The sequence below is a fragment of the Halichoerus grypus genome, chromosome 6 (assembly GCF_964656455.1).
Source record: "Halichoerus grypus chromosome 6, mHalGry1.hap1.1, whole genome shotgun sequence".
NCBI classification, from domain to species: Eukaryota; Metazoa; Chordata; class Mammalia; order Carnivora; family Phocidae; genus Halichoerus; species Halichoerus grypus.
The window spans coordinates 38,226,868-38,252,928 of NC_135717.1; the positions used below are offsets into that span (position 1 = coordinate 38,226,868).

The 26,061-nt window shown below is 56.0% G+C and overlaps 2 protein-coding genes and 1 long non-coding RNA gene across 7 annotated transcripts; 1 reads left to right on the forward strand and 2 right to left on the reverse strand.

Annotated features, from left to right (window-relative positions):
• Nucleotides 1-610: 610 nt before the first annotated feature.
• IL32 (interleukin 32) lies at nucleotides 611-7,991 on the reverse strand. Of its 2 annotated transcripts, none has more exons than XM_036090034.2 (7): nucleotides 6,845-7,991; nucleotides 3,533-3,584; nucleotides 2,330-2,368; nucleotides 2,116-2,175; nucleotides 1,703-1,729; nucleotides 1,463-1,525; nucleotides 611-1,008 (listed from the first exon to the last, which is right to left on the reverse strand). In XM_036090034.2, the coding sequence occupies exons 2-7, from the start codon at nucleotides 3,554-3,556 to the stop codon at nucleotides 694-696; spliced, it is 528 nt and encodes a 175-aa protein (XP_035945927.2). In that variant the 5' UTR covers nucleotides 3,557-3,584; nucleotides 6,845-7,991; the 3' UTR covers nucleotides 611-693. The 2 variants fall into 2 exon arrangements, with proteins under 2 accessions (XP_035945927.2, XP_035945922.2); XM_036090029.2 differs by lacking the exon at nucleotides 6,845-7,991 and adding an exon at nucleotides 3,700-3,818.
• MMP25 (matrix metallopeptidase 25) lies at nucleotides 7,449-17,056 on the reverse strand. The gene is made up of 10 exons (XM_036090023.2): nucleotides 16,879-17,056; nucleotides 16,362-16,494; nucleotides 14,778-14,919; nucleotides 14,410-14,702; nucleotides 9,923-10,099; nucleotides 9,749-9,833; nucleotides 9,498-9,580; nucleotides 9,054-9,206; nucleotides 8,724-8,981; nucleotides 7,449-8,594 (listed from the first exon to the last, which is right to left on the reverse strand). The coding sequence occupies exons 1-10, from the start codon at nucleotides 16,966-16,968 to the stop codon at nucleotides 8,323-8,325; spliced, it is 1,686 nt and encodes a 561-aa protein (XP_035945916.1). The 5' UTR covers nucleotides 16,969-17,056; the 3' UTR covers nucleotides 7,449-8,322.
• On the forward strand, nucleotides 9,458-16,235 carry LOC118534298 (uncharacterized). 4 transcript variants are annotated; one of them, XR_013448940.1, is made up of 4 exons: nucleotides 9,458-9,598; nucleotides 10,150-10,244; nucleotides 10,716-11,345; nucleotides 15,868-16,235. It is a non-coding gene; the product is annotated as an uncharacterized LOC118534298 (long non-coding RNA). The 4 variants fall into 4 exon arrangements; XR_013448939.1 differs by lacking the exon at nucleotides 15,868-16,235 and adding an exon at nucleotides 12,647-14,260; XR_004916589.2 differs by lacking the exon at nucleotides 15,868-16,235 and having other exon boundaries at nucleotides 10,716-14,260.
• Nucleotides 17,057-26,061: the final 9,005 nt, after the last annotated feature.

Sequence of the window (26,061 nt, forward strand, 5' to 3'; positions counted from 1 at the left end):
TGTTCCGTCTCTTGTTGTGTCTTTCTGTCAAATAAATAAAATCTTAAAAAAAAAAAAAGAAAAGAAAAATGATGAGCTGACCTGAGCTCTTCCAGCCCTGGCCTTCTCCTCCTCCCCCCAGTTCCTGCATTTGCAGACCCACCCAGGCCACAGGCCGCAGGCCTAAGACGTCACTCCTGCCCTCCCCCCCCAAGCTGCCTCTCTGCCTGGCACAGGCAGGGGTACCCCTCCCTCCGCATCCGTCCTCCATCCTGCCCCCCCCCCCTCCCCGCCATGCCCCAACCCCAAGGCCTCTGATCTTGGAAGGAAGACCGAGGAGCTTCTGTGGCCCAGCGAAGGATGAAGACTCGGGTCAGGAGAAGAAAAGAGGGCTGAAAGCTCCTCAGGCCCGAGCGCCCTGCTGCTCTGGGAGCACCATTTACTGAGTCTCTACTATGCATCAGGCAAGGCGTCGGCCTTCCAGTCCTCACCACGAGTCCGTGACCAGTTGTGACACCGGTGTCCCACGTACAGATTTAGAGCGGTCAGGTGGACCCCAGTGCGGGTCCACGTGACATATGTCCCCCCCAACCACTGGGGCCCCCTGCTCCCGACACCATAGGCACTCCGCTGGGTTTGACCAACTTTTATTAAGACACCATAGCCAGAGCGACGGGCCAGCCCCGGGGAAGGATACCGGTCAGGGGGGTTTGGCTAGGCCGGGATGGTGCTCCTGAGAACCTGAGTCATGGAGGAGCAGAAATCGTTAAACACACTCCAGATGGCCTCCACCGCCCTGCAAAGGGCCTGCATGCCGGCAACCAGGGACTTCTTCAACCAAGCCAGCACGGCCTGCCACTTCTGCCACAGGCAGCACAGCAGCATCTGAAAGGACCTCAGGGCTCGCTTACAAAAGGACTCCTTGGGAGAGCAGCCCTCAGGACTCTGGTCTTCCAGGGAAAGGACAGAGGACCTCCGGACCCTGGAGCGCAGTTCCTGCCGCACCTCGGGAAGTAACGGAGAGGAGTCCTGCAGGGACGGGGTTGGGGGGCCGTTCAGGTCTTGGCCCCGGGCTGAGGCCTCCCAACCTTCCTGAGAATCTGGGAGACAGAAGCCCGCAGACGAAGCTGCCCGCTTTCCCGCCAGCAGGTCCCCACACGCGCGGACTTCTCCCGCCGACTTCCTCCCCCTCTCCCGGCATAAACCACGGACGTGGTGCGGACCCTGACCAGCCTCGATGGGAGCCCGGCCCCCGGCCCTCAGGGCCCAGCGGACGCGGCACTGAGGGCGGAGAGGGGGCTCTTGCCCGGGTGTGCTGGGCGGGGGAGGCCGGTGCCGGGAGCTTGCCACCTCCCCGGTCTCGAGGGGCGTCCCTTCCCCCTCCGCTCAGCGGGGCTGTGTCCATACATGGCCACACCAAAATCCAGACAGAACAGGTGGGGAAGGGAAGCAAGGAGGGCCGAGGCGGGCCCCTCCCACGCACCTGACTGCTGTTCTGATCATGCAGATCCATGGCGGCGTCGAGCAAGGCCTCATCGAAGTCGGCCTGGGGAGAAGAGGGTGCGGAGGCTACCGGCCTGCTCCTGCCTGCTGCAGTCTGCAGTCCCCTGTCACCTCCATGGGGCCAGGTGAGTCACCAGGGAGCCAGGAGCCCAGACCCAGTAACGCGGCTGAGCATCACCCTGGGGACTAAGCTGTGGAGGAGAAGCCATGCCCAACTCACCTCCAGCTGCAGGAGCGCGACCTGCTCCTGTTGGGGAAAAATCATTCGTTTAATCCTCCCAGCGTCTCCCACACTCAGTCTTATCCCCAAGCCCCGGGCTGTTCTCGGCTCGCCAGGCCCCGATAGCTGGGTCCAGCCCAGGGGTCTGGGGACCAGGTGTCTGGCATCCCTGCCCTGTCATCGATATGCCCAGTGACTTGGACACATTCCTAAGCCTCCCTGGGCCTCTGCATTCCTCACCTGTGCACACAGGTGTGAACTGAGAGATTAGCCTATTGCGAGGATCTGTCCAGTGGAAGGAATGGGCAAACCTGGGGCAGCATCTTCATCTTCTCCATCACCACCATCATCGTGAAACCACCCACCCAAGCCAAACTGTAGAGAGCAGGTGAGTGGGGGGCACAGTGACCCACCTGCTCTTGTCCTTCTGGTTGATGTTGATGCTTGTTAAAGAAACTGTCCACCATCTGGTGCTGTGAGGGGAGGAGAGGCAGCGGTGGGAAAGACAGGCCTGATCCTCCCCACCCCCGCCCCCAGGGCCCAGGTGGGCTGGACATTCCCAGCTCCACACAGCAGGACCCAGACGCCCCTCACTCCCCCAACCATGCATCGGGAAGAGCTTCTTACCATTCTGGGTTTTAAAGTCTCAGTCAGACTTCTGCCTTCCTGTGGAGATAACAGTGACTTTTTTCAGGCTCGTGTGACCTTGCCACCCCCCCACACTTGCTGTATTTGTGCGCACGCGCACACACACACACACGCACACCTCGGAACATTGCTCTGGAGAATGCACGGTCTACCGTGTTACCGAATACCCGAGCTCTCCGTCCCAGCTGACAGTTGGCCAAGGGAAGGATTGGCAATGGCCAGTCTTCTCTGAGGTGGTGACAGAGATGCAGGGACACCCGTGGCCAGAAACGCTTCCTGACTGCAGACTCTGCAGACCCATCTCCCCTACCCAGACTCTTGGCTTGACCCACAGAAATGCCAGGTACACCAGAGCCTCCCTCCCACGTCTCTACCTTAGGGCCACATCTGGGTTCCAGGGCATACAGGGTCTACTGCGACTGGTGCTTCCTCTGGCCCTCTCCAGCTGCCCCACAAACATGTCGGGTCCTAGAGCAACCCCCTTGTCCCACAGCACACCCTGTTCCTCAGGACCCCTGACACACACACAAGACACACACACAGAGCTGCCCCCCATAATTTACCCCCAGACGGGAAAGCTGGCCCCACAAGGACCTGCTCTATAAAGTGAATGACTCAGGGACTCCTGGGTGGCTCACTGGGTTAAGCGTCTGCCTTCAGCTCAGGTCATGATCCCAGGGTCCTGGGCTTGAGCTCCTTCGGCTCAGGTCATGATCCCGGGGTCCTGGGCTTGAGCTCCATGCTGGGCTCCCCGCTCGGCTGGGAGTCTGCTTCTCCCTCTGCCTGCTCTGCCTGTCACTTTCCCTGCTTATGCGGTGCGTGCTCTCTCTCTCTCTCTCTCCCCCTCCCTCTGACAAATAAAATCTTAAAAAAAAAATAAAGTGAACGACTCAGAATGTGAGGCTGTTTGTCAACAATTATTCAGAATTTCAGGACAGTGATTGCAGAGCATTCGACCAAGCAAGCTCAGGCTCATTATGAGACTGGGGCCCTGTTGAGTGCCTCAGACCCCTGCTTCCTCAGGGGGCTCCCCCACTGGTCTAGGAGAATGGGACAGAGCCAGGTGCATGTGGAGGGATCAGCAGGTTCGGGGGCCAGCACAGGTGGGAGAAGGGGGACCCACAGTTCGGAAATGGTATCCGGGGCCCACCGCCCCCTCCCCTCCCCTCCCCCCCTACTCACTCTCGACACCTGGGTGAAGCACATGGTTGTTCAGGCCTCCAGGGGCTGTGACCTGGTGGGCAAGAACAGGTGTAAGGAAGAGTCTTCGGAGAAGCAGGCTTCCCGCCACCCCCACAGAAAGTCCCTTTGGCTGCAGCTCCCTCCCCGGGCCTCCACTGAGCCATCACCTTCTCACAGATTCTCCCAGCTGAGGTTTCTGCTCCTGAGAGAAAGCCGCTCTTTTAAGAGGAGGAGGGTGGGGTTCGGGGAGGGTGGAGCCTGCCCTAAAGGCAGGATGTGGGGCTCTGTGTGTGTGTGTGTGTGTGTGTGTGTGTGACACAGAGACAGAAGCAGAGGACAGAAAGGGAAACTGAAGGGTCTGGGAGGGGTTGGCCATGGCTCTAGCTGTGGCCGCTCCACTCTGGAGTGAGCAGGAATCTCAGAGCCTGGAAACAGGCCTCTTCCCCAACCTCATCAGCCTGAGATGGGGGAGGGGCAGCGGGAAAGTACAGTCTTGGGAAAGCAGACTGAGATGATCCCTGAGCTCTGGAAAATGAAGTCATCCAGCTGGGGGAAGTCCCGAGGAATGCTGGCCAGGTCACTTGGAGCGGAGTGTATCCCAGCTGCCAAGTCCAGAGAAGGTTCCCAGAACCTCCCGGCCTACAGTGTAGCAGGACCTGCAAGACCCCTAAGGTGGGCCCACCGGGCGGGGCGCCTGAACATACTGTCCCATGTGCCCCTGCAGGGGCGGCTGGAGGTGATGCCTATCTGCCAGGGGACAGGGTAAAGCCCTCAGGAGAGGTTGGGGATGGCTTGCTGTCGGCCTAGGCCCAGCCGACCAGGCTCTCCTGAGCCCTCCTGGGGCCGAGGGATGCCATGGTCCTGCAACACTCAGGCACCTGTGTGTGGTGGTTGGGGGGGGCTCCCGGGTCCTAGCGTGCCTCTCACACAGCCAGGCCCAACCCCTGCTCTCCCCTTACCCCACTCTGGGGCCAAAGCCCCTCCCAGTTCAGCACAGCCTCTGCCCTCTGTACTGGTGTCTGGGGGTGGGCACAACGAAGTACAACCGCTGGGGTGCCTAAACCACACACATGTATTCTCTCCCACTTCTGGAGGCCAGAAGTAGAAATCAAGGTGTCAGCAGTGGTTCCTTCTAAGGGCCTGGGGGGAAGGGCCTCTCTCCCAGGCCCGCAGCCAGCCATCTTCATGTCCGAGTCAATCTCCTTGTATGTGTGTCTGTCCTCAAATCTCCCACTTTTATAGGGACAGCAGTCCGATTGGCTTAGGGCCCATCCAATGACCTCGTTACCTTGATTGCCTCTGTAAAGACCCTATCTCCAAATCAGGTCACATTCTGACGTGCTGGGGGTTAGGACTTCAACATATGAGTTTGGGGGGATACGACTCAGCCCCTAACACCCTCAAAGAGGACCTGGGCTCCTGGGGTTCCACCAGAAGGATGGAACTATAAAGCACATTTCCTTGGTGAAGGTCTCACTTGCATTAACTAGACCCCGGCTGGTGTCTCCCTGCCCCTAGGAGCCCATCATTGGTCTGAAACTCCTTTTGCACACCTAGGAGTCCAGATCCTTCCTTGAGCCATCTTTAAATTCCAGGTGGAAAGAGAGAAGACAGCTGCTCCTGCTTCACCTGCAAGTAATACTTCTGGGCTTCACCTGGGGACGCCTCGCTCCCTGACCCCATGGGACACTTGGCCCCTCCATGACTGGCTCACAAAGACCACCATCTGCAGGCATTTTGTATGTCTTTGCGGACTGTACCATTTTCTTTATAGTTTTAGTGAGAAATAATTCACATACAATTCACCCATCAAAGTGTATGATTTTCATCACCTCAAAGAGAAATCCCATACCCCTTAGCCAGAAACCCCAATCCCAAAACCCCACCTGCACCAGTCCTAGGCAACCCCTCATCTACGATTTGTTCCCAGATTTTCCTGTTCTAGACATTTCATATAAATGGAATCACATGGAAATGGTCACACTATGTGACCTTTTGTGTCCGGTTCCGTGCACTCAGCACAGTGTTTTCCATCCACAGTGTTTCCATCCGGCAACATGAATCAGAACTTCATTCCTGGGGCGCCTGGGTTGGCTCAGCCGGTTAAACCTCTGCCTTCGGCTCAGGTCATAAGCCCGGGCTCCTGGGATAGAGCCCCGCATCGGGCTCCCTGCTCAGCGGGAAGCCTGCTTCTCCCTCTCCCTCTGCCGCACGTGCTCTCTCTATCTCTCTCTCAAATAAATAAATATTTAAAGAAGAAAAAGAACTTCATTCCTTTTTATGGCTGAATAATATTCCACGGCATGAGTATGCCACCTTATGTATCCATTCACCTATTGATGGTGTATTTGGGTTGCTTCTACCTTTTGGCTACTATGAATCCTGTTGCTGTGAACATGTGTGTGCAAGTTTCTGTGCACAGGTTTTTCCTTCTCTTGGGTTGACCAACACTTACGATGATGTTGTTTTGAGTCTAGCCACCCTAGTGGGTGTGACATAGTATCCCATCCCGGTGTGGTTTTGATTTGCATTCCCCTTAGGACTAGTGATGTGGAGCATCTTTTCATGTGTTTGTTGACCACTTGTATATCTTCCTTGGAGGAGTGTCTAGTCTGATCCTTCACCCATTTTTAAACTGGTTTATTTATTGGGGCACCTGGGTGGCTCAGTCGTTAAGCGTCTGCCTTCAGCTCAGGTCATGATCCCAGGGTCCTGGGATCGAGCCCCGCATCAGGCTCCCTGCTCTGCGGGAGGCCTGCTTCTCCCTCTCCCACTCCCCCTGCTTGTGTTCCCTCTCTTGCTGTGTCTCTCTCTGTCACATAAATAAATAAAATCTTAAAAAAAAAACTGGTTTATTTATCTTCTTGTTATGAAATTGTAAGAGTATTTTGTATATTCTGGATACAAGTCTCTTATCAGATATGTCCTTTGCAAATGTACTCTCCCATTTTGTGGGTGGTCTTTTCATTTTTTAGGGTGTTCTTTGAAGCACAAATGTTTTACATTTTGATTATGGGAGCATATCATTTTAAAAATAAAATTAATCAATTTGACATGGCCTTTTTCCATAGTATACTTAATATATTTTTAAAGGCTGGAGAAGTTTCCACAGAGCATGGTAGTAGCCACAGATTTCACCTTGGACACTCCTCCTTTGAGCTCCCCTAGCCGACTTTTGGGTTCCTCTCTCTGCTTCCTTCTCACACTCATTCTCTCTCCATCTGCCACCCCACTGCCCATCAACTCTGAACCCCAAGTTCTTCTACAAAACAGAGCGATTCAGGTCTATCAAGTTCCTGCAGCCAAACTCACCCCAGGTCCATCTGTGCACAGAAGCAATGAAGGGCTTTCTCTCCAATCATTTTCCTTGTCCTCCTGTATGGGGCTCATAAACTTTTAAAATACAAGTTTCCTCCTCCACATATTTTGAAAGGATCCTGACAGAGGCCCAGATTTCTGGTTTTCTGGTGGCTTAGGATTCCCAGTCATGGACTGGTTGAAGACCTCTTGTTGTTACCCTCCTACTGGTCAGCTTGCTGTGACCCACTGATGGCAGGCAACCTCCTGGCATGCTGGGACTTCGCCTGTGGCCCCCACCTAAGCCAGCCCTGTGGGCTGGATGGCAACCCAAGAAATGGTCGCTAAGTGGCTCCACCCATAGACCAGGGACATCAACTTGATTCTACTGAGAACGTGAAGAGGTTGGCCCCTAGGAGGAAGAACATGGCAGAGACATAGGAAAACCACAAGGCGGGGTGGACAGCTGCTGTCCCAGCTCCCGTGCCCACCCCTCAAGCTTACTCAGATGCAGACTCTTGCATTCAGGGTGAGGGCGTGAGGTCTGCATTTTTAAGTTCCCTAGGTGATTCTAATGTGGAATATTCCAGAAGTATAGTTCCAGAGGCACTGATTTAGATCCTGCATTCTGCGGGGAGCGGGGGGTGGGGTGGGTGAATGAGGTGGCCCACCCACTCATCACCCAGGGGTGCTGAGGAAGCCATGGCTGAGTCCACGGTCTTCCCACCGCATGGAGCTGAGGAGAGTCCAGGAGCTCTCCTTGAGGGAAGCCGCAGGCCTTCCAGCGTGGAGGCACTGAGGGGACTTGTAGGGATAGGAAGGTGTTCTGTTGAACGGACACAGCACTGGGTCCAGAGTGGCACCAGAAAGTAGGTCCACGGGGCTTAGGTTGTGGAGGGTCATCTGGGTGGCCACTGATGTCACCCAAGACGTGGGACACACCCACGGGTGCTCAGGGGTAGTTTCAGGGCTGGGTCTGGGGTCCCCAATCCCTGTGGCATTGAGGACGTCTTGGAAGCGGGACAGGGTGGGACAGTCCTGGGAAACTCGGAGCAGCGGGTGGAGATAGAGGCTGGGGTTCAGGTCCCCAGTCAGGCCATTCCTCTAAAGCCGGAACAGCCCGGAGCTGCTACTGGGAGCCGCTGTTGCCAGGCGGGGGCAGGGCTGCAGTCGGCTGCTGTGCTCCAAGAAACACCCGCTCTTCCGAGAAAAGGAGCGTCCTGCGGTAGAAACGCGCCGCCGCAACCGCGTGGGTGCAGGCCAGGGAGGGGACGCTGAGCACAGGACTGGTCCAGTCTAAGCGCCAGCCATTTGTCCCCGGTCCCCAGGGCTTAGCTCCACCCACATGCTCCCAGCTGCGTCCCCGCAGAGTCCCGCCCCTGGGAACAGAGGATGCGCCTCCGCGGCGACTCAGGACAACACCCCCCCCCATACACACACACACACACACACACACAAACACAGCCAGACCCGCGGTGGAAGACCCGTCCCCCTTAACGGGAGACGACGCCCCCCACCAGCACGGCCAGAAGGGACAGCAGGAAGGACAGCGACGGCCGCCCTGAGGCGTGATTGATCTCGCACGAACAATCGCAGGTCCCAGGTTCCAGGGTCGCTTTGGGGGGCCTGGGGGCGCGTGGGCCAGCGCTGGGGGCCGGGCAGTCCAGCCACTTGGGGCCCATGGGTTGCGGGGCCTCGGGCTCGGCCTTGACGCTGCCCTTGGGGAAGCGCCAGTAGTGGGCGCCCTTGAAGAAGTAGGTGTCACCTGCGGGGGTGGGAGGAGACACTTCGGGGGCCGGTCCAGGCTGCCCCTCCCGCGGGCTCCCCGAAACCCCCAGGATGGCCCCTCTCCCCGTCCCCGCGGCCTCCAGCCCCTCCCCGCACCCTCTCCCACCTGTGTTGCTGACGGTGACATCGTCCGGGGCGTGAGGCGCCCCTTCCCAGAGACTCAGGTCGCGGGGGTAGCCGGGGTCCGGGCGCGCCGCCGCCTCGTCGTAGCGCCAGTAGCGCTGGCCCCGGATCAGGTAGGTCTTCCCGTTCAGCGGCCACGAGAACACGGCGTCCACCTCCTCTCCCGCCGGCAGCCCCAGCTCCGTGAGCGGCCGCGGGGCGCCCTCCAGCTGCCGGTCCTGGAACACCCAGAACTGGGGGCCTGCGGGGGAGCCGGCATGTGAGCAGGTGCGCCCCCCCGCGCGGGTCCAGCCGCGCCCCGGCGCCCACTCACCGCTGAAGAGGAGGATGCGGCCGTCCGGATGCCGGGCGTAGGCGGCCTGGATGACCTTGACCTGGGCGGGCAGCCCCTCCCAGAAGCGGTGGAGCCGGGCGGGCCGGGGGGACACCAGCTGTCCCGAGGGCTGCAGGCGCCAGAACCAGGGGCCTGTGGCGGAACAAGGGTCGGGCGTGGGGGCAGGAGATGGCAAGAGGCCTTCGCCCTCAGAGCGCGTGGCTGGGAGACAGTGCTGGCTCTCTGTCTCCCGCGGCTGGCGGAGCAAGTCCGCCTGGGTTTTAAGGGTGCAGTGGCTCTGGGGTGAGCAGCTCTCCTAGGCTTTGCCTTGTGTTTTTAGCACTGAAAGTCCTGCATCCTGGGAACCCCCACAGGCGTGGTGGGTCATCCTAAGGGGGTAGGAAGCCAACTCTATGGGGTCAGGGGAGATCTGGAGTGACTCACCTTTGAAGAAGAAGATTTCACCACGGATGTTAGCGACAGCGTCAAAATTGCCATCACATCGGTCAGGGATGGGAAGAGAGGGGCTACAAAGGAAAGGAGAGGTGAGCAGAGAGGGGCTGAGGCTCCTGGTCTCTTTGCTTAACTGTTAGGACAGTCCTATGAGGAAGGGACTCTCACCGTGCCCATCTCACCAAGGACCACACTGAGGTTAGGGACTTGACCCCAGGTCATACGGCTGGAGAGGGACTCACCTGTTCGGGGGCAGGGCAGGGGGCGGGGGAGGAGGAGCCAGGGGTTTCCTTGTGGGCTTATCATATGGGGTTTGGGGCACCTTCCCTGTGGAGAGAGAGTCATAGAGGCGTGAGTTCCCAGACCCCGCCGCAGCAGAGCCCACAGGGCCAGCCGCCCTTCCCCAGCCCCTGTACCGTAGAGCTGCTGCAGGCCTTCACGGTCATCCTGGGACAGGCGGTACTTGTGGGGGTCGCCCACCGGGCCCTGGTAAAAGGGCCTCATAATTGAGTCGGGTGCTGAGGAGTGGCCCAGGCCCAGGGCGTGACCAAACTCATGGACAGCCACAGCAAACAGGTCAGTCCCCTCACCATCTGGGGAAGGAGGGAAATTGGGCTAGAGCTGTGCCCCTCCCCCACACCAGGAACGAAGGCCACCAGGAAGCCCCTGGAGTGGGGCCGGCCGGCAGACAGGAAGAACCAGGAGACCCTCCAGAGGTGGCTATACCCAGACCCTTCTGTGAGCCATTCTGTCCTTCTTGTGTGCATTCACTTATTTGGTAGATTTTTTTGAGTAGCCTTGTCTGGCAGTTCTGGGAACTTGGGTACGGGGCTGAAGAGACCCACAGAAGAGGTAAGGGAAGGGGTAGGAGGAGACAGTCTGGACAGACGAAGGGGTGACCTTTCGGATGTAGCGCCGGCTCCCAAGCAAGGAAGCCTGTGCATGCAGAAACACTCTGGGGGGGAGCAGGAACCTGGGGGTGCATGCATTTCTCTCAAGGAAGCCCCAGTCCCGCTCCAGTCTGTGGTCAGAACTCCCCACCCACGGTCTCCTTGGCCTCGGTTCCCAAGACCTTCACCCCACTCCCACCCCCATGGTGCTCCCCCTCCTCCCATGTGCACCCCGCCAGTGCCCCCATCCCCTCAGTCCTCTGTCACCCTCCCCATCTCCCCCTTCCCACAGCCTCCACCCCTCCCCTGCCTCCCTCAGGTCCTGGGCTGCCTCCCTGCCTCTGCAGCTTCATCCATCTCCTCAGGCAGACACTCAGACCAGTCTGCTGGCCCTGGTGGCCAGCCTCGTTCCCAGCCTCTCTGACCACAGCCTCTTCCTTGGGGACCAGCCTGGGTGCCAGGAGTGAGCCTCTTCACACTCCCAGTTGCTGGCCAAGTCCCAGCTCCTCATCGATCCACCTGCTATCTCCTAATTCAGCCGCTGAGAGGCCAAGAGAGCAAGACTGCAAGACAGCCAGAGAGGCGAGCAGCTGCCCAAGGAAGCACAGTTTCCACAGATGTTGATCTACTGCCTGGAAATCTCTAACTCGGGCCAGCACTGTTGAAAGTGGATTTACTGGAAGGGGCCTGGTGATCTGAAAAGCAAATTTCTCTCAGCCCCTAAGGTCTGCTGGATGAAAGTGAAGAAAGAAATGCGTGGCTGAGTCTTAAGAAGAGTAGCAAGTACTTGCTCTCATTCTCCTCTCACAAAACCTCTTTCTTCTGTCCTCATTTGACAGGTGGGAAACTGAGGCACAGGGAGGTCAAGTCAAATGACAGTATAGCCAAGTACTCTGGCCTTATTGTCCTGCCTTTCAGCAGCGACTTCAGATGGTCTTGGTCAAACTGTGTACGTGTTGATGGATTTGGTCGTTGACTGTGGGTTTTCTTATTGCCCTGAGGCCTTTTTCTGAGAAACTGGAGGAAGCTGGGTGTCTACATCAAGTAGATCTCCTTCATCCCTCACCCCTCCTCCCCCTGCTTTGCCTCCCCTTTGGCCACACCCTTCCTCGCACCCTTCTCATGCTCTGCAGCTGGGGGAAGACACACAACTGCAGCCCCAGCCCCAGCCCATGAGATTCCCGGTGGCCAGTCTTCGGGGGTCCTAAACACCTCCTCTCAGCTCTGCTCTGGACCTCATCAGACAGCTCCTTTGCGCTCTCCACTAGCCTCAATTCCAGGCCCACAGCCCCTCAAGCTGCTCCCCAGCTCTGGCCCCCAACTCTTAGGTGACAAATGCTGACAAATGTGTTTCCTATTTCATCAAGACAGACCATCCGATGCAATCTGTAACTTCCTGTGTGCCTGGGCAGATACCTCCGCCTCCTCCATGCTCGCCTCCTGCCTCCTGCCCTGCCCTGTGCAAGGACCCTGCTTCCCTTACCTCCTCAAGGACAAGGACAATGCCCCACCCACCCCTCCATCCATCCCTGCATTCCTGCACCCATGTGTCTATCCATCCACCCATCCTTCCATTCATGCATCCATCCATCCATCCATCTGTCCATTCATCCATCCATCCATCCATCCATCCATCCATCTATCCATGCATGAATCCATTCATCCATCCCCCATCTCTTTCTTTCTATTGGCTCATCCAGCATCACCAAGTGCTCAAGACTCCCTCATCCTAAGCCACCCCAGTACCTATCTGCCCCCATCCACACCCCTCTCCTTCCCTAGCAAGTTCTGTGGTCAGTGGTCTAAACTCAGTCTTCACTTCCTCGGCCCCTCTCACGCCTAACCTCGGGACTCCTTCCCCACCCGCCAAGTCTGTAGGCACCAAGGTCACTTTGTTCTCAGATGATCACATCCAGGCCCCTGTAATTTACTGGCCTGGCTTGCTGCCCTGCCCACTGCTCCCTGTTCCCCTCGTCACCCTTGTTCCTGGTCACCTGTGGGCCTGTTCTTCCTCCATTTCCTTTGGTTCCTCCTCTCCTTCTGCCCTCCCCTCAACTGTGGGGCTCTCCACAGCTCTGTGCTTGACCTTCACGTTCTACACTCTCCTCCCGGAACCTCACCACCCCCCGAGTGCCACCAGGCCACTCTGCAGCGAGCAGAGTGCTCCTGCGTGCGGGCCCTGTGCCGACCGCTGTAGGTGAATTAAAAGCCCACCTGCCGGCAGGTACTATTATAATCCCCATTTCTCAGATGATGAAACTGAGCACGGCGTAGCAAGTGGAGGAACCCTGACCGGAGTTTCGCTGCAAGCTGGCGTGCTCAAATGCTCACTTCTGTGGATGCTGTGGGCACCTCGCCCAAGTCAGAGCCCGTGTGCTCATTCCCTGGCTGCCCCCTTCCCCAGAAAACGGCTCTCCCTCCTGGCCGGCCTCCCTGCCGCGGCTCACAGCCAACGGCGGATTGCTGAGGGACTAGAAGAGCTGGACCCCTTGCCTCCAGGCAGGACCAGCCGTGTGGGTCAGGCTCCTCTCAGCTGAGACCGCATCCTGACTAAGCTTCTTTCCCCAGCTCGCTCTGGTTTCCCTTTCCCCTACCAACATATCCTGAGAAACTGCTTGCACAAGAACTTTCATCTCGATCTCTACTTACGGGGAAGCTGACCTAAGTGAGAGAAGCCCCAGTTCTAGAGTGAGACACTCGACCACGAATGCACCGCCCACACTGAACGGCCCACGAGTGCTGCAAACATGCAGCCAACCTAAACTCCCCTCTGCCCTCCGAGAGCCTGCTCTTCCTCCTCCAGGGGCCCCTGAGTCAGAAACCTAGCCATCACCCCTTCCTCCCCAACCCCTCTGCCCCCAGGATCCAGTTAGATCCCAGTCTTGCCCACCCTGACTCAACTGTCCTCTGACCCACATCACCCAGCACCATCCCTTTCCTGGACCCTCCAGAATGCAAGACCTTCCACGGCTCCTGTTCCCTTCCCCCATCCTCCCCATTCTGTCCCCGTGCTTCCAAGGCCCTCTTGTTATGAGACACACTCTCCGTCCCGGCACCGTATTTCGGCCTTCCAGCCCCCCATGTCCCCCTGTGCTCCTACCCCTGACGACCCTGGACTCAGCTAGCTCACCGGCTTGTGCTTTTCTCTGCATCCTCCCCACAGCCCTACATGCCCCGGGGCAACAGGACCTGGTGTGCTAGTTGGCCCTCAGTATACACATGTGGGATGAATAAAGTCACCACTTCTAGGAAGCCCCGTCAGTCAAAGGCTTTGGGTAGCCTCTGAGCACCACAGGCTGGAGGACTTCCTCTGCTAGGATTCCCCCAAGTTGTGTCACCATGTGTAGCAACTGCCAGTTAGTCTTCTGACTCAGCTGCTGCAAGGGGCTGTTTTCACCTCTTTTAGTCCGCAGCTCAGAGCTGGACGCCTGAGAGGCCTCGGTGATGGGTAATGTTCTGTGTCAACTTAGTCAGACTATGGTGCCCAGTTGTTTAGTCAAACACCAGTCTAGATGTTGTTGTGTAGGTTATTGTGTAGACGTAATTAACATCTACAATCAGTTGACTGTAAGTAAAGCAGATCATGCCCCATGGTGGGTGGGTCTTGTCTAATCAGTTGAAGGCCCGGAGAGCAAAACCTGAGGTTTCCCAGAGAGAAAGGAGTTCTGCCTCAAGATTGCAACATAGAAATCATGCCTGGTTTCCAGCCACCTCGCTTGCTCTGCAGATATCAGACTCAGGACTGCAGCATCAACTCTCACTTGAATTTCCAGTCTGTGGGCCCGTCCTATAGATTTTGGGTTTGCCAGCCTCCACAATCCTGTGAGCCAATTCCTTAAATAAATCACTTTGCACACACACACACACACACACACGCACACACGCACACCACTGGTTCTGTTTCTCTGGAGAAGCCCAACTGATACAGCCCCCATCGATACATGTGATTCAAACCGAATTCTTAAGGACAGACAGACCTGGGGAGAGGACCTCTCAGAATAGGGAGATTGTACCTTTTGACCCATAAGTCCATGTCTCCTCGTCATCAAAGTGAGTGTCCCCAGAGATGGGGTGTTCCCCGGGGAAGAAGGCATGGGCTAGGGTACCTCCCTGCCCGTCGAAGGGGTAACTGTCCTGGTGGTATGCCCGGGCAAAGTCGATGAGGATGTCGGGCTCTGTTGGGTCCTGAGAAACCAGCTCCTGGAATTTGAGGCCTGACTCAATGCCCCAGGTGGTCAGGGCATGGTGCATGAGGGTCCGCACCGTCTCCTGGGTCAGTGCTGAGCTCTGCGGGAAGGAGCGTACCCTGGGGAGACAGAAGGCAGCCGGTCCACACGGGGCCCAGCAGGCAGGCCAGGGTGGGGTGCGCACCAGGACCTACCTCCACGTCAGGGTTTGCTTCCTCCACGTGCTGCCGCTCAGAGCGTACCGGCGGCGGCGGCGGCGCCTGACCAGCTCTGCCACCCCCAGCAGGTCGGGCAGGGAGCAGCGGGGCCTCTGCATGGTGGCCACCGTCACTGGGTCTGGGGGAGAGGGTGTGGGGGAAAGGGATCAGCAGGAGGACAACCTGCTGTAATCATGGTACCCGCTAACCTTCCACGCGGACACACTGAGGCTCAGAGACGTCAAACAACTTGCCCAAGAAGGCCTCGCAGCTCGGATTTGAACACGGGCTAGCCAGGTCAGGTAGCCAGCTCAGATCAAATTAGGACCCCGCTCTTCAGGGCAGTGTTACCCTCTTCACCGGGCCCTGGATGGACTGGCTGCCTCCGTGTGATGCTCAGCTCTGGGATCTGGGGGTCCTGCTTCCCTGAGCCCTGGCGCTGGGACTCTGGAGAAAGGAGCCACGGGGGTGCAGTGCAGATCCCTCTCTGAGGCCGGAGCCCCCTGGGAGGTTGCTTGCCCATACCTCATGCCCTAGGTCCCTAGTCCTCACCACATCCTAGAGTCCAAAGCCCCCAGGCTGGCTGGGCCTCTGGTCTCCCAGGTTAGATCTGCCTGGAATCCCCTTTCCTAGTTCAGCTCCCTTCCCAGCTGTCCCCTCATCTTCAAATGAAGGTCAAACCTCACCTCCTTGGTTGAGGTGACAAAGAGTAATGGGGCACATACAGATGCTAGACGCTACTTGGCAGTAGGCAGGACAGAGAAAGGTCCTACCTCCCTTGTAGCTAGCCAGCGTCCCCCCAGTTCTCTCTTCTTCCCCATTTTACCCGACAGATGAGCCTCTCAGCTCTACCTCCAAAATATGCACCCTGGATTCAACTGCTTCCTTCCTGGTCTCCATTTCCACCTTCCATTCTCCATCAGCAAGCAGAGGAAGCTTAGAACTGTAAATCCAATCCAATTGTCTCCCTCCTTCAAACACTCCAGTGGTTTATCATGCTTGTAATCAAACCCACCTTTCAAGCATCGCCCCCCACCCACTCCCAATTAGGTTCTCGCTTAACTTTTCAATCCTTCTCTCATTACAGACACACCAGTTTGTGCCTACCACAGGGCCTTTGCATTTCCCTGGGACACTCTTCTCCCACATCTTCCCATGGTTGGCTCCTTCTATTTGTGTCCTGTGAGTTCTTTGTGTCATTCGAGCTCCTCTCACCCCCTGACACCTTTCAGAGGGATCTGCCCTGACCAGCATTTTATTTTCTTCAAAACACGGATCACTATCTGAAATTATCTTGCATATTTTTGTTCTCGATCTGTGTGTGTGTCCCATGAGAGCAGGGACCTTTTCTGCTTTGTTCCTCACTGCACCAGCAGAGCCTGAAATGGCCTTACACGTAAGAGATTCTTAGTAAATATTTTTTGGAAAAGGACTGCCTGAGAATCTCATGGGTTTGGCCCCAAGACCAGCATTTCATAGCTCCTGTGATTCAGGTGCATGCTGAGGTTTAGATACTGCTGGCTAATGGTCAGGCTGGGTGCAGAGGCAAGGCTGGGGAGGGGTGTGGGGGGGTCTACCTACCCAGGAGGCCTGTCTCAGGCAGCCCGGCAAACCTCTGCATGACCTTGATAGCATCCCTCAGCTTTTCAGGGCTCTGCAGCTGGGCTTGGGCAGGGTGGGGTGGTGGCAGATAGCCATAGCGGGTCAGCCAGTCCTAGACCATAGGAGGGAACAGGGGAAGCGGATGAGTGGGAGAGACACCCCCTTCCCACCACCATCCTGGAAGTCCCACCTCTCGCCAGGCATCCAGGCATCCGGAGCCCAGGGGGCCCAGCCCCGGTGACTGCCTGCTGTCCATCTCAAAGTGCGGGCTCTCCAGCCTTGGGTTGTGTCCAGACCCAAGAGTCCTGTCCTCCACCTCCCCACCCCTACCCCTCAACAGATCTTCAAATCAAAGCCCCAAACTTGATGGGTCCAAGAATCTGGGTCCCCAGACCCCATCCCCAGTCACTCTTTGGACAGTTGAATCAGCTCCCAGCCTGGTCCGGACCCCACCCCACCCCGCAGATCCCAGGAGCCCCCAGACCCCGGCACTCACCACTCCCAGGCTCACGTCCTGCGCGGAGAGCTCCCGGGCGCGCGCGGGCGGCGGCAGCAGCGGGAACAGCAGCGCCAGGAGCCTGAGCATGCCCGCGGGGCTCGAGGGGACCTGCCCAGGGCCGCTCTGGGGACCTGGGGCAGGGGGTCCGGGACCCGGAGAGGCTCGGGGAACCCTGAGCGAGCTAGGAGGGGTGGGAGGGGGGACCGGGGGTCGCGCTGCGGGTCCGCGACCCTGGGAGGCACCACGCGGGGGACCCGGAGACGTCCAGCGGAGGGCCCAGGTGGACCGGGGTCGCTGCGGGTCCCGAGAGGGTTGAGAAGGCCCGGGAGGGGGCGGAGGTGCAGGATCCGGGTGCGCGGCGGCGGCCTCTGGGTCCCGGGCCGACCCTGCCGGACCCCGCGCGGCGCGGGCGGCCCCTCCCTCCGGGCGGGGCAGGACTGCCGCAGCAGATGAGCGGTGGCGGCCGGGCGACGCCAATGGCCCAGCCTTCGGACGCCCAGCGAGCAGGCGGGAGCCGGCTTCGGAGAGCGCGGGCGGCGCCGGTGGGGGGCGGCGAGGAACCCCTGCCGAGCGTCCCCGCCTCCGATGCCCCGGCCGCGCCCGCAAGTTTCTCTTCCCAGAACCCGGCTCCACTGGGACTCTCCGCGGCACGGCTCGTTTCTGCTTTCTCCACCGCGCGCAGCCCGGCGGGTGAGGGGAGGCTCCGGGGCGCCCCTCCCCCCGCCCTTCCGGGAGACCCCGCGGCCGGCAGCCGGAGGCTGGGACGCTTCCCTTCGCCGCGGGGTCCGGGGCCACCTCCCCGCCCGGCTCTGCAGGCGCCCCGGTGTGCGCGGTGCCGCTGCCCGGGCTCCCCGCCTTCATTCCCCGAGCCCCGTGGGCCGCGCGGGTCTCTGCGTCGGCAGGCGGGGGTCCCGGCCGCCCCGAGACCGCGCCCCCTCCCGCAGGTGCTAGACGTGTAGGATCCGGTGCCAGGTGCGCAGAGTCTGGAGCGGCCCGGGGCGGGATTTGCAGGACGGAGGAGGGGGTGAACCGGAGCGGATCCGGCAGAGACTTGGGGACCCGTAGAGCCACGCCTCACCCCCGCCGGGGAAGCCCAGTGCTAGGAGGCCTTGCAGCAGGAGAAGGACCGGGAGGAAGGGGGGGGGGCTTTCCGGCGAGGGGAGAGGTGCGTGCGAGTCCAACAGCTCTGTCTCTGCAGCAGGGCAGCGATGGGGCCCCCTGCGTTTTAGATAAAATAAATACTGAGCAGGATTAGCGAGCTGGAGATACAAACTAAAACACTGAAATCCTGTATGCGTCCAAGCCAGCTGCGCTAACAAAATACCACGGACTGGGCGCCGGAAACAACAGACATTTATTTCTGGAGGCTGGAAGTCCAAGATCCAGGTACCGGCAAGGTTGGTTTTTCCTGCCATTTCAATTCCTCCCCTGGGTTTGCAGGTGGCTGCCCCGGCTCGTCCTCACCTGGTCTTTCCTCTGTGCCCGGCACCCCTGCTGCCTCTGGGCACCCACATCTCCTCTAACCGTAAGGGCACAGTCAGGCCACCCTCACGGGCTCGTTTTGCCTTCGCTGCCTCTGGAAAGGCCCTGCCTGTAAAAGCAGTCACGGGCTGAGGTCCTGGGGATTAGGACTTCAACACAGCAGTTGGGGAGTGTGGGGTGAGAACACAGTGCAGTCCATGATAAACCCCATGTGTAATAAAAACCTGCACTTCGCCTTCCCAGCTTCTCCTTTATTCTCAAACCGCACTCACGAGGCTTCTGACACCAGGTAGGTGTTGGGTTTTCCCCAGATCAAAGCATTATTTGGGACACCAGCTGAGTGTCCTGCAGCTCAGTTAGATTCTGGCACTCACTGGAGGTACCACAGACCCCACAGGGTAAGGGCTCAGTCCCTCTTCTCCCCAGCCCCCCACTTCAGATGCCAATCACTAGTAGTAGGTCCCTTGGTTACCCACAACTTTTCCCAGCTTGGCTACAAACTGGAGGTTCCTGTGAGCCCCTCTCCCCTCATTCCATTATATGCTAGAACAACTCACAGAACTTGGAGAAACAAGTTTACCAGTTTATTATGCAGTGAAGGATATAACAGAGGATACAGATAAACAGCCAGATAAAGAGATACATCAAGTAAGGTCCGGGAGGGTCTTGAGAACACGGGCGCCTATTCCTGTGGAGCTGGGGGTGCCACCCTCCAGCATGGAGATGTTACCAACCCCGAAGCTCTCCAAACCCCAAACTTTGGGGAGTTCTATGGAGGCTCATCACATGAGCATGATCAACTAATAACTCAGTCTCTGGTCCCTATCCCCTCCCCGGGTGATGGCAGATGGGGCTGAAAATTCCAAGCTTCTAATCACGGGTTGGTCTTTTAGCCTCTGTCCAGGAGCTCTCCGGGAGCTCACCAAGAGTCACCTCATTAGAACAAAAGACACTCCCATCACCCAGGAAATTCCAAGGGATTTAGGAGCCCAGTGTCAGGAACTGGGGTCAAAGAGCAAATGTTAGAACAAAAGATGCTCCTAGTGCTCTTACCACTTAGGAAATTACAAGAGATTTAGGAGCTCTGTGCCAGGACCCAGGGGCTAAGGCCCAATATATGTATTTTCTTCTATTATTTCACACACACACACACACACACACACACACACACCCCTGGTCTCTGGCCACGGGACCCCTTGCAGCAAAATGATATGCACCTCAGGTACTGCACATTACTAGTATCCCATGCAGTCCTCAGTAATCATTCCAGTCCATCATCCTATTGCATGAAAATGTCTCTCAGGGTGAGGCCACTCGGGTTTGCAGGCTTCTCCTCAATCTTGTCAGGGTGCAAAAGCAGGAGTGGTCTCGGCACATGTATGGCTTCACCCTTTTGGATGTCTGGTACAATCGAGCTAAGATGACAACATCCATCTCTTGCTCTGAGCCTCTTTGGAGGTATTCATGGAATACTGGATTTCCCTTATGACATAACTCGTTTATTCATTACTTTCCCCGTAGCTACTATTCTTCCTTTTCTCCATTTGCACCCAAACTCCCCGGCCTCTGGACGGGACGTGGGGTTCTGCCACTGTGCTGGTCTAGGTCGCGGGCAGGAGCACCAGTCTAGCAAGTGCTTGCTCTCAGCCCACTGCCGTCCACATAGGGTGAGTCAGGTTACAGGGGTGCGGCTGCAGAACTAGGGGGCTATGTTTACCACCAGCCAATATGGCTGCTTTTACTGTTAACACCAATTCTGTCAGATGGGGTGACGGCACATCCCGCCCCGTCAGGCCCGTAGGAATTCTGACACAAGGTTTAAAATGCAATTGTAGTTTCTTGTTCTGGAGCCCTCGCTGGGTCAGACACTGGTCATATGACCACTGCATCAGGGAGGGAAAAGAGCAGATGAGGTGATGTGGGGATCCTGGCACCTTCCCCACGCCTTCTTCCCCAGATCCACCGGAAAAGCAGAGAGGACGCTCCTTTACCCCACTCGTGTTCACGGTGAGTGTGAGCACACACCTGTGAAGGCTGTAAGCCAGCCCTCCCAAACTTTATAAACACCCCCTCCTGTTTTAGACAACCAGTGTTTTAATCGCCTCTTCCAATGCTCTACCAAACTAGTCTCTGAGGAGGCTCTCTCTCTGCCCATTGTTGGACATTACGGGCTGTAAACGGTGGTCCTCGGTCTGAAGAAATGGTTGGCTGTGGCCTCTTCTCTGTTCTCGTTATTTTATGGCTCTCTGAGCATTTGCATCCACCTGGTTGAGTCTCTCAAGCCAGACTGTACTTTGGGGATGGGGCTGTGCCTGAGTGGGGAATGTTTCCTCTAACTGCTCTTGTAAAGCAGAAGGCGGCGATCCGATCCCTGTAAGCTTGAGAGCCAACGGAGTAGCGCAGGGAGGGGCCCCGGCTCTGTGCTCTGGCCCTTGTGTAGACGGTGTGAGCGCCTCCCAGCGACGACCACTGGGACTTTGGACTAGAGAATATTCCATTTGAGGGGTATTTACTACCTTGGGGTAAAGGAGCGTCCTCTCCTTTGCTCAGTCAGCAAAGCCCAGCCCAGAGTCGGCGTCTCTTCCTGTCGGGACCCACCTGCAGCCTTCGGGATGACCGGCGTCACCGTGACGCGCCAGCACGTTCAGGACCTTTCCACCAGGGAATCTGCCACATGGCCACCTGCAGCCTGTCTCTTTGGCTGGCAGACAAAACAGCTCCTACTGGCATTGTGCGCCTGAGGCCACAAGAGGAATGTGTCGATTCGGCCATCGGTGCCCCCACGTCCACTCATTTTGTGGACATGTTAGGTGAGCACATGGGGATATCTGCTTGTTGAGTCCAGTCACCTTCCAAACCTGGAAGGGGGTTCTTCTGAGCAGCTTCAACATGCCCTACTTTCTTTAATGCACCCTGCAAAGTCCCACAGTGATTCCCACGGGACAGAGCCTCATATGGGCACCTCTGTGGTGGGCCGGGTCGCCACTGTCCTCCTGCCTGCGAGTCAATAGAAACCAAAACATCAGGGTTTTTACCCCTGTTCAATTCTTCCTTCACAGCTGGAAAAACAGTTCGCAATTCAGCCCACCGGACTGACTTGTTTGTACCTTCTTTGATCAGAGTGGTGGCCTTCCGAACAGGATGTTGCCCGTTCCCTTCAGAACGGCCATCCACAGAGAGCCAGCAGCTCTTTGTTGGTCAGGGGGGAGCTGTTTACGGGGCACCGTCCAAGGGACAACAGAATCCAGCGGCATCTTATGCAGTTCCAGAGCCAGCCCCGGGAAAGAGGCTCAGTGCTCAGAGGTGTCTCCTTGCATTCCCCAGGCAGCACGGTCCTGCATAAGCCATCTTCCATTTTATCAGGGCACGCTTCTGGGCACTGCCGTCCCCATGAGAGTGTTTCTCTGACATTACCCAAGACAACACGGGTATAACAGGTGCCAAGATCATTTTAAGTCCTTCCCTCACCAGGGTAACTTCAGTTTATGTTGGGGAGCAAGGTAGTAAATACCCCTCAAATGGAATATTCTCTAGTCCAAAGTCCCAGTGGTCGTCGCTGGGAGGCGCTCACACCGTCTACACAAGGGCCAGAGCACAGAGCCGGGGCCCCTCCCTGCGCTACTCCGTTGGCTCTCAAGCTTACAGGGATCGGATCGCCGCCTTCTGCTTTACAAGAGCAGTTAGAGGAAACATTCCCCACTCAGGCACAGCCCCGTCCCCAAAGTACAGTCTGGCTTGAGAGACTCAACCACCTCATGTAACACCTGTTCCAACATACCAATTCTCATACTTTTACCTTAATTCCATCAACCCTTACATTCCTGACTGTTAACCTCCATTTAGGACTTAAAGCACTAGCGCTCTTAACCCATTAGGACAAAACTCACAGGTTTTGGTTTTACAATACAAAGTAGGGGACATGTTTCCTAGTATGACATAATAGCTATTTGCATAAAACATTAGGTAAAGGAGTCACAACCTCCTTCCATCAGGCCTGCCCAAACATTCCAACTTGTACAGTCTTACCAACGCTTACATTTTTACCTCCCATCTAATTGTAGCCCAAGTCAGGGCTTCACCAGTGGGTCTTGGTGGCACAGTGCACAGGACTCCTACATCAAGGAGTCTGGGGAGCTTCTCTTCTCCACCCCGGATCACTCATGCAAAAGGCCTTGGATCAGAGAAGATCCTGGGAAGATGGTGGAGGAAGAAGCACTGGGAACTGTCTCCCCACCTGGACAACAACTGCACTAATAGAATCTAAAGTAACCACATTAGAACTCTGGAGTCCTGTAGAAGGCTTACAACTTCCAGCAGAGGCTCCAGAGGGTAAATTGCCATCGATTTCAGCTCTTCCCACAGTAGCAGCCTCCGGCCCCCAGCCCCACACAGGCAGCCAGCCACGTGGTACGTAGCTCGCAGGGTGAACTAGGGTGGACGAAAGGGACCCTGTCCTCCAAGTATCAGGAATCTCAGCCCAGAGGTGCACAGAGGTGGGCAGCCACTGCTGTCCCCCACCCCCTGTGACAAGCCCCTGTCTCTCCTGCTGAGGTGACTTCCAGGGGATTTGAAGGGCTGGTGCCTTTATCCCCCATTCATTGTTCCCTTTTCCGCTTTCAGGAGCCAGACATTAAAAACTAGAATGTTCAAAACCACTGCATATAATGGAGACAGAGAATAGAGTAGCATGGTGGTTACCAGGGGCTGGGCTGGGGGGGGAACTGGGGAGATGTGGTTCAAGGGCACAAACTAGTAGATAAGTAAGTCCTGGAGATTTAATATCCAGGACAGGCATTATAGTCAAGAGTCCCGTATCACACACTTCAAAATTGCCAGGTGATGAGATCTTAGGTGTTCTCACCACGTGGAAGAAATGATAATGATGTTGGCGTGCTCACCCGCACCACGGTAGTATCCATCGCTGTGTATAAACGTGTTAGACCAACACCTTCAGCTTACACAGTGTTCTGTGTCCATTATACCTCAGCTAAAGAAAACACCAGCCCCCACCCCCACCCCCCAAAACCAGAATGAAACAAAACAATTGTGCATATGGGAGGAATGAGAAAGCCACTGCACGTGTCCAAGGAAGGGCTCAGATAAGACCTGGGAAGACGGCAAGTGAACCCTGCAGGCTGCTCCCAGGCACAGAGACCGCCCACGATCTTTGCAAAAACAAAAACAATCAATAAGCACAATAACAAAGTGGGTGGGAGAATCTGGTGTCCAGAGCTAGGGCATTATTAGACTCAAATGTCTAGTGTGCCACCAAATAATCACCAGGCCGGCTGGCTGGCTCAGTCGGTGGAGCAGGTGACTTTTTTTTTTTTAAGATGCTATTTATTTGTTTGTTTATTTATTGAGCACACAGTGGGAGGGGCAGAGGGAGAGAAAGAATCTCAAGCAGACTCTTCCTGAGTGCTGAGCTCCATGCAGGGTTTGATCTCAAGGCCCTGAGATCAGGAGCCCCAGCAGGTGACTCTTGATCTTGAGGTTATGAGTTCAAGGCTGGCGATGGGTGTAGAGATTACTTTAAAAAAAAAAAGAAAAAAAAAAAGGCAGGGTCGCCTGGGCGGCTCAGTGGGTTAAGCATCCAACTCCTGGTTTTGGCTCAGGTCAAGATCTCGGTGTTGTGAGATCCAGCCCTGCATGGAGCTCCATGCACAGTGGGGAGTCTGCTCTCCCTCACCCTCTGCCCCTTCCCCACTCTAAAATAAACAAATAAATCTTAAGAAAAAAAAAAGGCATACAAGGAAACAGGAGAGTATGGCCCACTCAAAGGGGAAAAAAATAAATCAACGGAACTGTACCTAAAAAAACCTAATGGCAGACAAACACTCTTAAGATTCTACTTCTTTTTTTTTTTTTTAAAGATTTTATTTATTTATTTGATAGAGAGAATGAGACAGAGAGAGAGAGCATGAGAGATGGGAGGATCAGAGGGAGAAGCAGACTCCCCGCCGAGCAGGGAGCCTGATGCGGGACTCGATGCGGGACTCGATGCGGGACTCGATCCAGGGACTCCAGGATCATGACCTGAGCCGAAGGCAGTCGCTTAACCAACTGAGCCACCCAGGCGCCCTTAAGATTCTACTTCTATGAGGTACTTAGTGTCATCAAAACCACAGGGACAGAGAGTAGATGGTGGGTGCCAGGGGCCAAGGGACGGGGTGTGGGGAGTATTTAATAAGGACACAGTCTGGGTTTGAGAAGCTGAGGAGGGATCTGGGGGCAATGGGGTTGATGGTGCACGACAGTGTGAACATCGTCAGTACCACTGAACATGTGAGATGGTAAAGCTTACATCTGTGTGTTTCCACCAGAGTGACAAAAAAGATTGATGTGGAAAACAAACAAAAATAGCCAGGCTACTTGGTTAAACAGATCACACTGCATGGTCCCACGCATATTTAGTAAGTGCGAACTAGTCAATGGTGCTAAAAAGCAGATCAGTGCTTGCCTGGGCAGGGTTGGGGGAGGCAAAGGGCACGAGGTTAATGTGGAGGTGACGAATACCAGGATAATGATAACGGTTTTAGGAGTGTATATATGCATCAAAATGTATCAGACTGTACACTTTGAATATGTGCAGTTTATTGTATGTCCCTCATATCACAGTAACACTTTTTGGAAAAGAGTTTAAAAAAAAAAAAAAAAAGTGATTTGGGTCCCCAGGGAGGGGTTGAGCCAAGGGACCCTGGCCCCGTTGTTCTCCATAACCTGACTGATCTGCCCAACCACTGCCCCAGATGATTGCTGGTCAGGCTTCTGGTTGTGATCTCTGCCTCCTGGATTCTACAATTTCTCCAAGCCAGGGTCAATAGAGAAGACTCATTTGAGACCCACGGTGCTGTAGTAAAACCTTTGTTCTCATTCCATCAATTCAGCGTTTATTCACCCCACTTAAAAGAAACCTTCTAAAGATTTCCACCCTGCTGGGATGTGTACTGCCACTCCACTCTTCCCTCTCTTTCTCCTCTTTGTTTCATTTCTATCAGTATTCACTTTGTTCACTTTATTCCTTAATAACTGTTTAAATTTTCCACGCTGCTAAGACCAGCCTCTTGACTCTCTCTTCTGACTCCTCATTTTCTCATTAATTAATCTAATATTAAATTTTTTTTTTAATTTCATGTATTCTCTACGTCCAACATGGGCTCAAACTCACGACCCCAAGATCAAGAGGCTCATATGTTATTGACTGAGCCAGCCAGGTGCCCCACACATTTTCATTTTTACTAAGACCCACAAGAGGAAGCAGAGACAGCAAATGCAGTAAGATTTCCCAAACTGCCCTTTGGCTTTGCAGCAGATTATATGGGGTTCCCATGCAAAAGGGCATCCCTTAACCACAGCCTTTACCATGACCTGAGAAACAAGCATATTCAGAGGGTGAATGTCCATCATGAAACTTACATACAGCTTACATACATGGCTTACATACAGAGCACATATGCTGCTTCATCTGGGGTGATCCACTTGGCATTTATAAGGGGGAAACAGACGGCCCACCTTCTTGGGGGAAATGGTCCTTACAGTGGCTTTTATCCCATCTGCCAGGCTGGCTGTTCCCTCCCGTGTGTCTGGATCATGTGCAGCCATCTGTGATAGTTTAATAGGGAGCCGTGGGTCCTGACTCACCCAAACATGTTCTTCCACTCTGCAGCATTCACAACCAAAGACAGGCCCCACGTGAGT

Excerpts from the sequence above, each read along its gene's own strand:
- IL32 (XM_036090034.2), bottom strand. The coding sequence starts at position 3,556 with ATGTGCTTCACCCAGGTGTCGAGA. Across the intron at positions 2,176-2,329 it reads AGACTTTAAAACCCAGAATG|CACCAGATGGTGGACAGTTT; the intron begins GTAAGAAGCTCT and ends CTCCCCTCACAG. Across the intron at positions 1,730-2,115 it reads AACCAGAAGGACAAGAGCAG|GAGCAGGTCGCGCTCCTGCA; the intron begins GTGGGTCACTGT and ends TTTCCCCAACAG.
- MMP25 (XM_036090023.2), bottom strand. The coding sequence starts at position 16,968 with ATGCTCAGGCTCCTGGCGCTGCTGTTCCCGCTGCTGCCGCCGCCCGCG. Across the intron at positions 16,495-16,878 it reads AGGACGTGAGCCTGGGAGTG|GACTGGCTGACCCGCTATGG; the intron begins GTGAGTGCCGGG and ends CCTATGGTCTAG. Across the intron at positions 14,703-14,777 it reads AAGCAAACCCTGACGTGGAG|GGTACGCTCCTTCCCGCAGA; the intron begins GTAGGTCCTGGT and ends CTGTCTCCCCAG.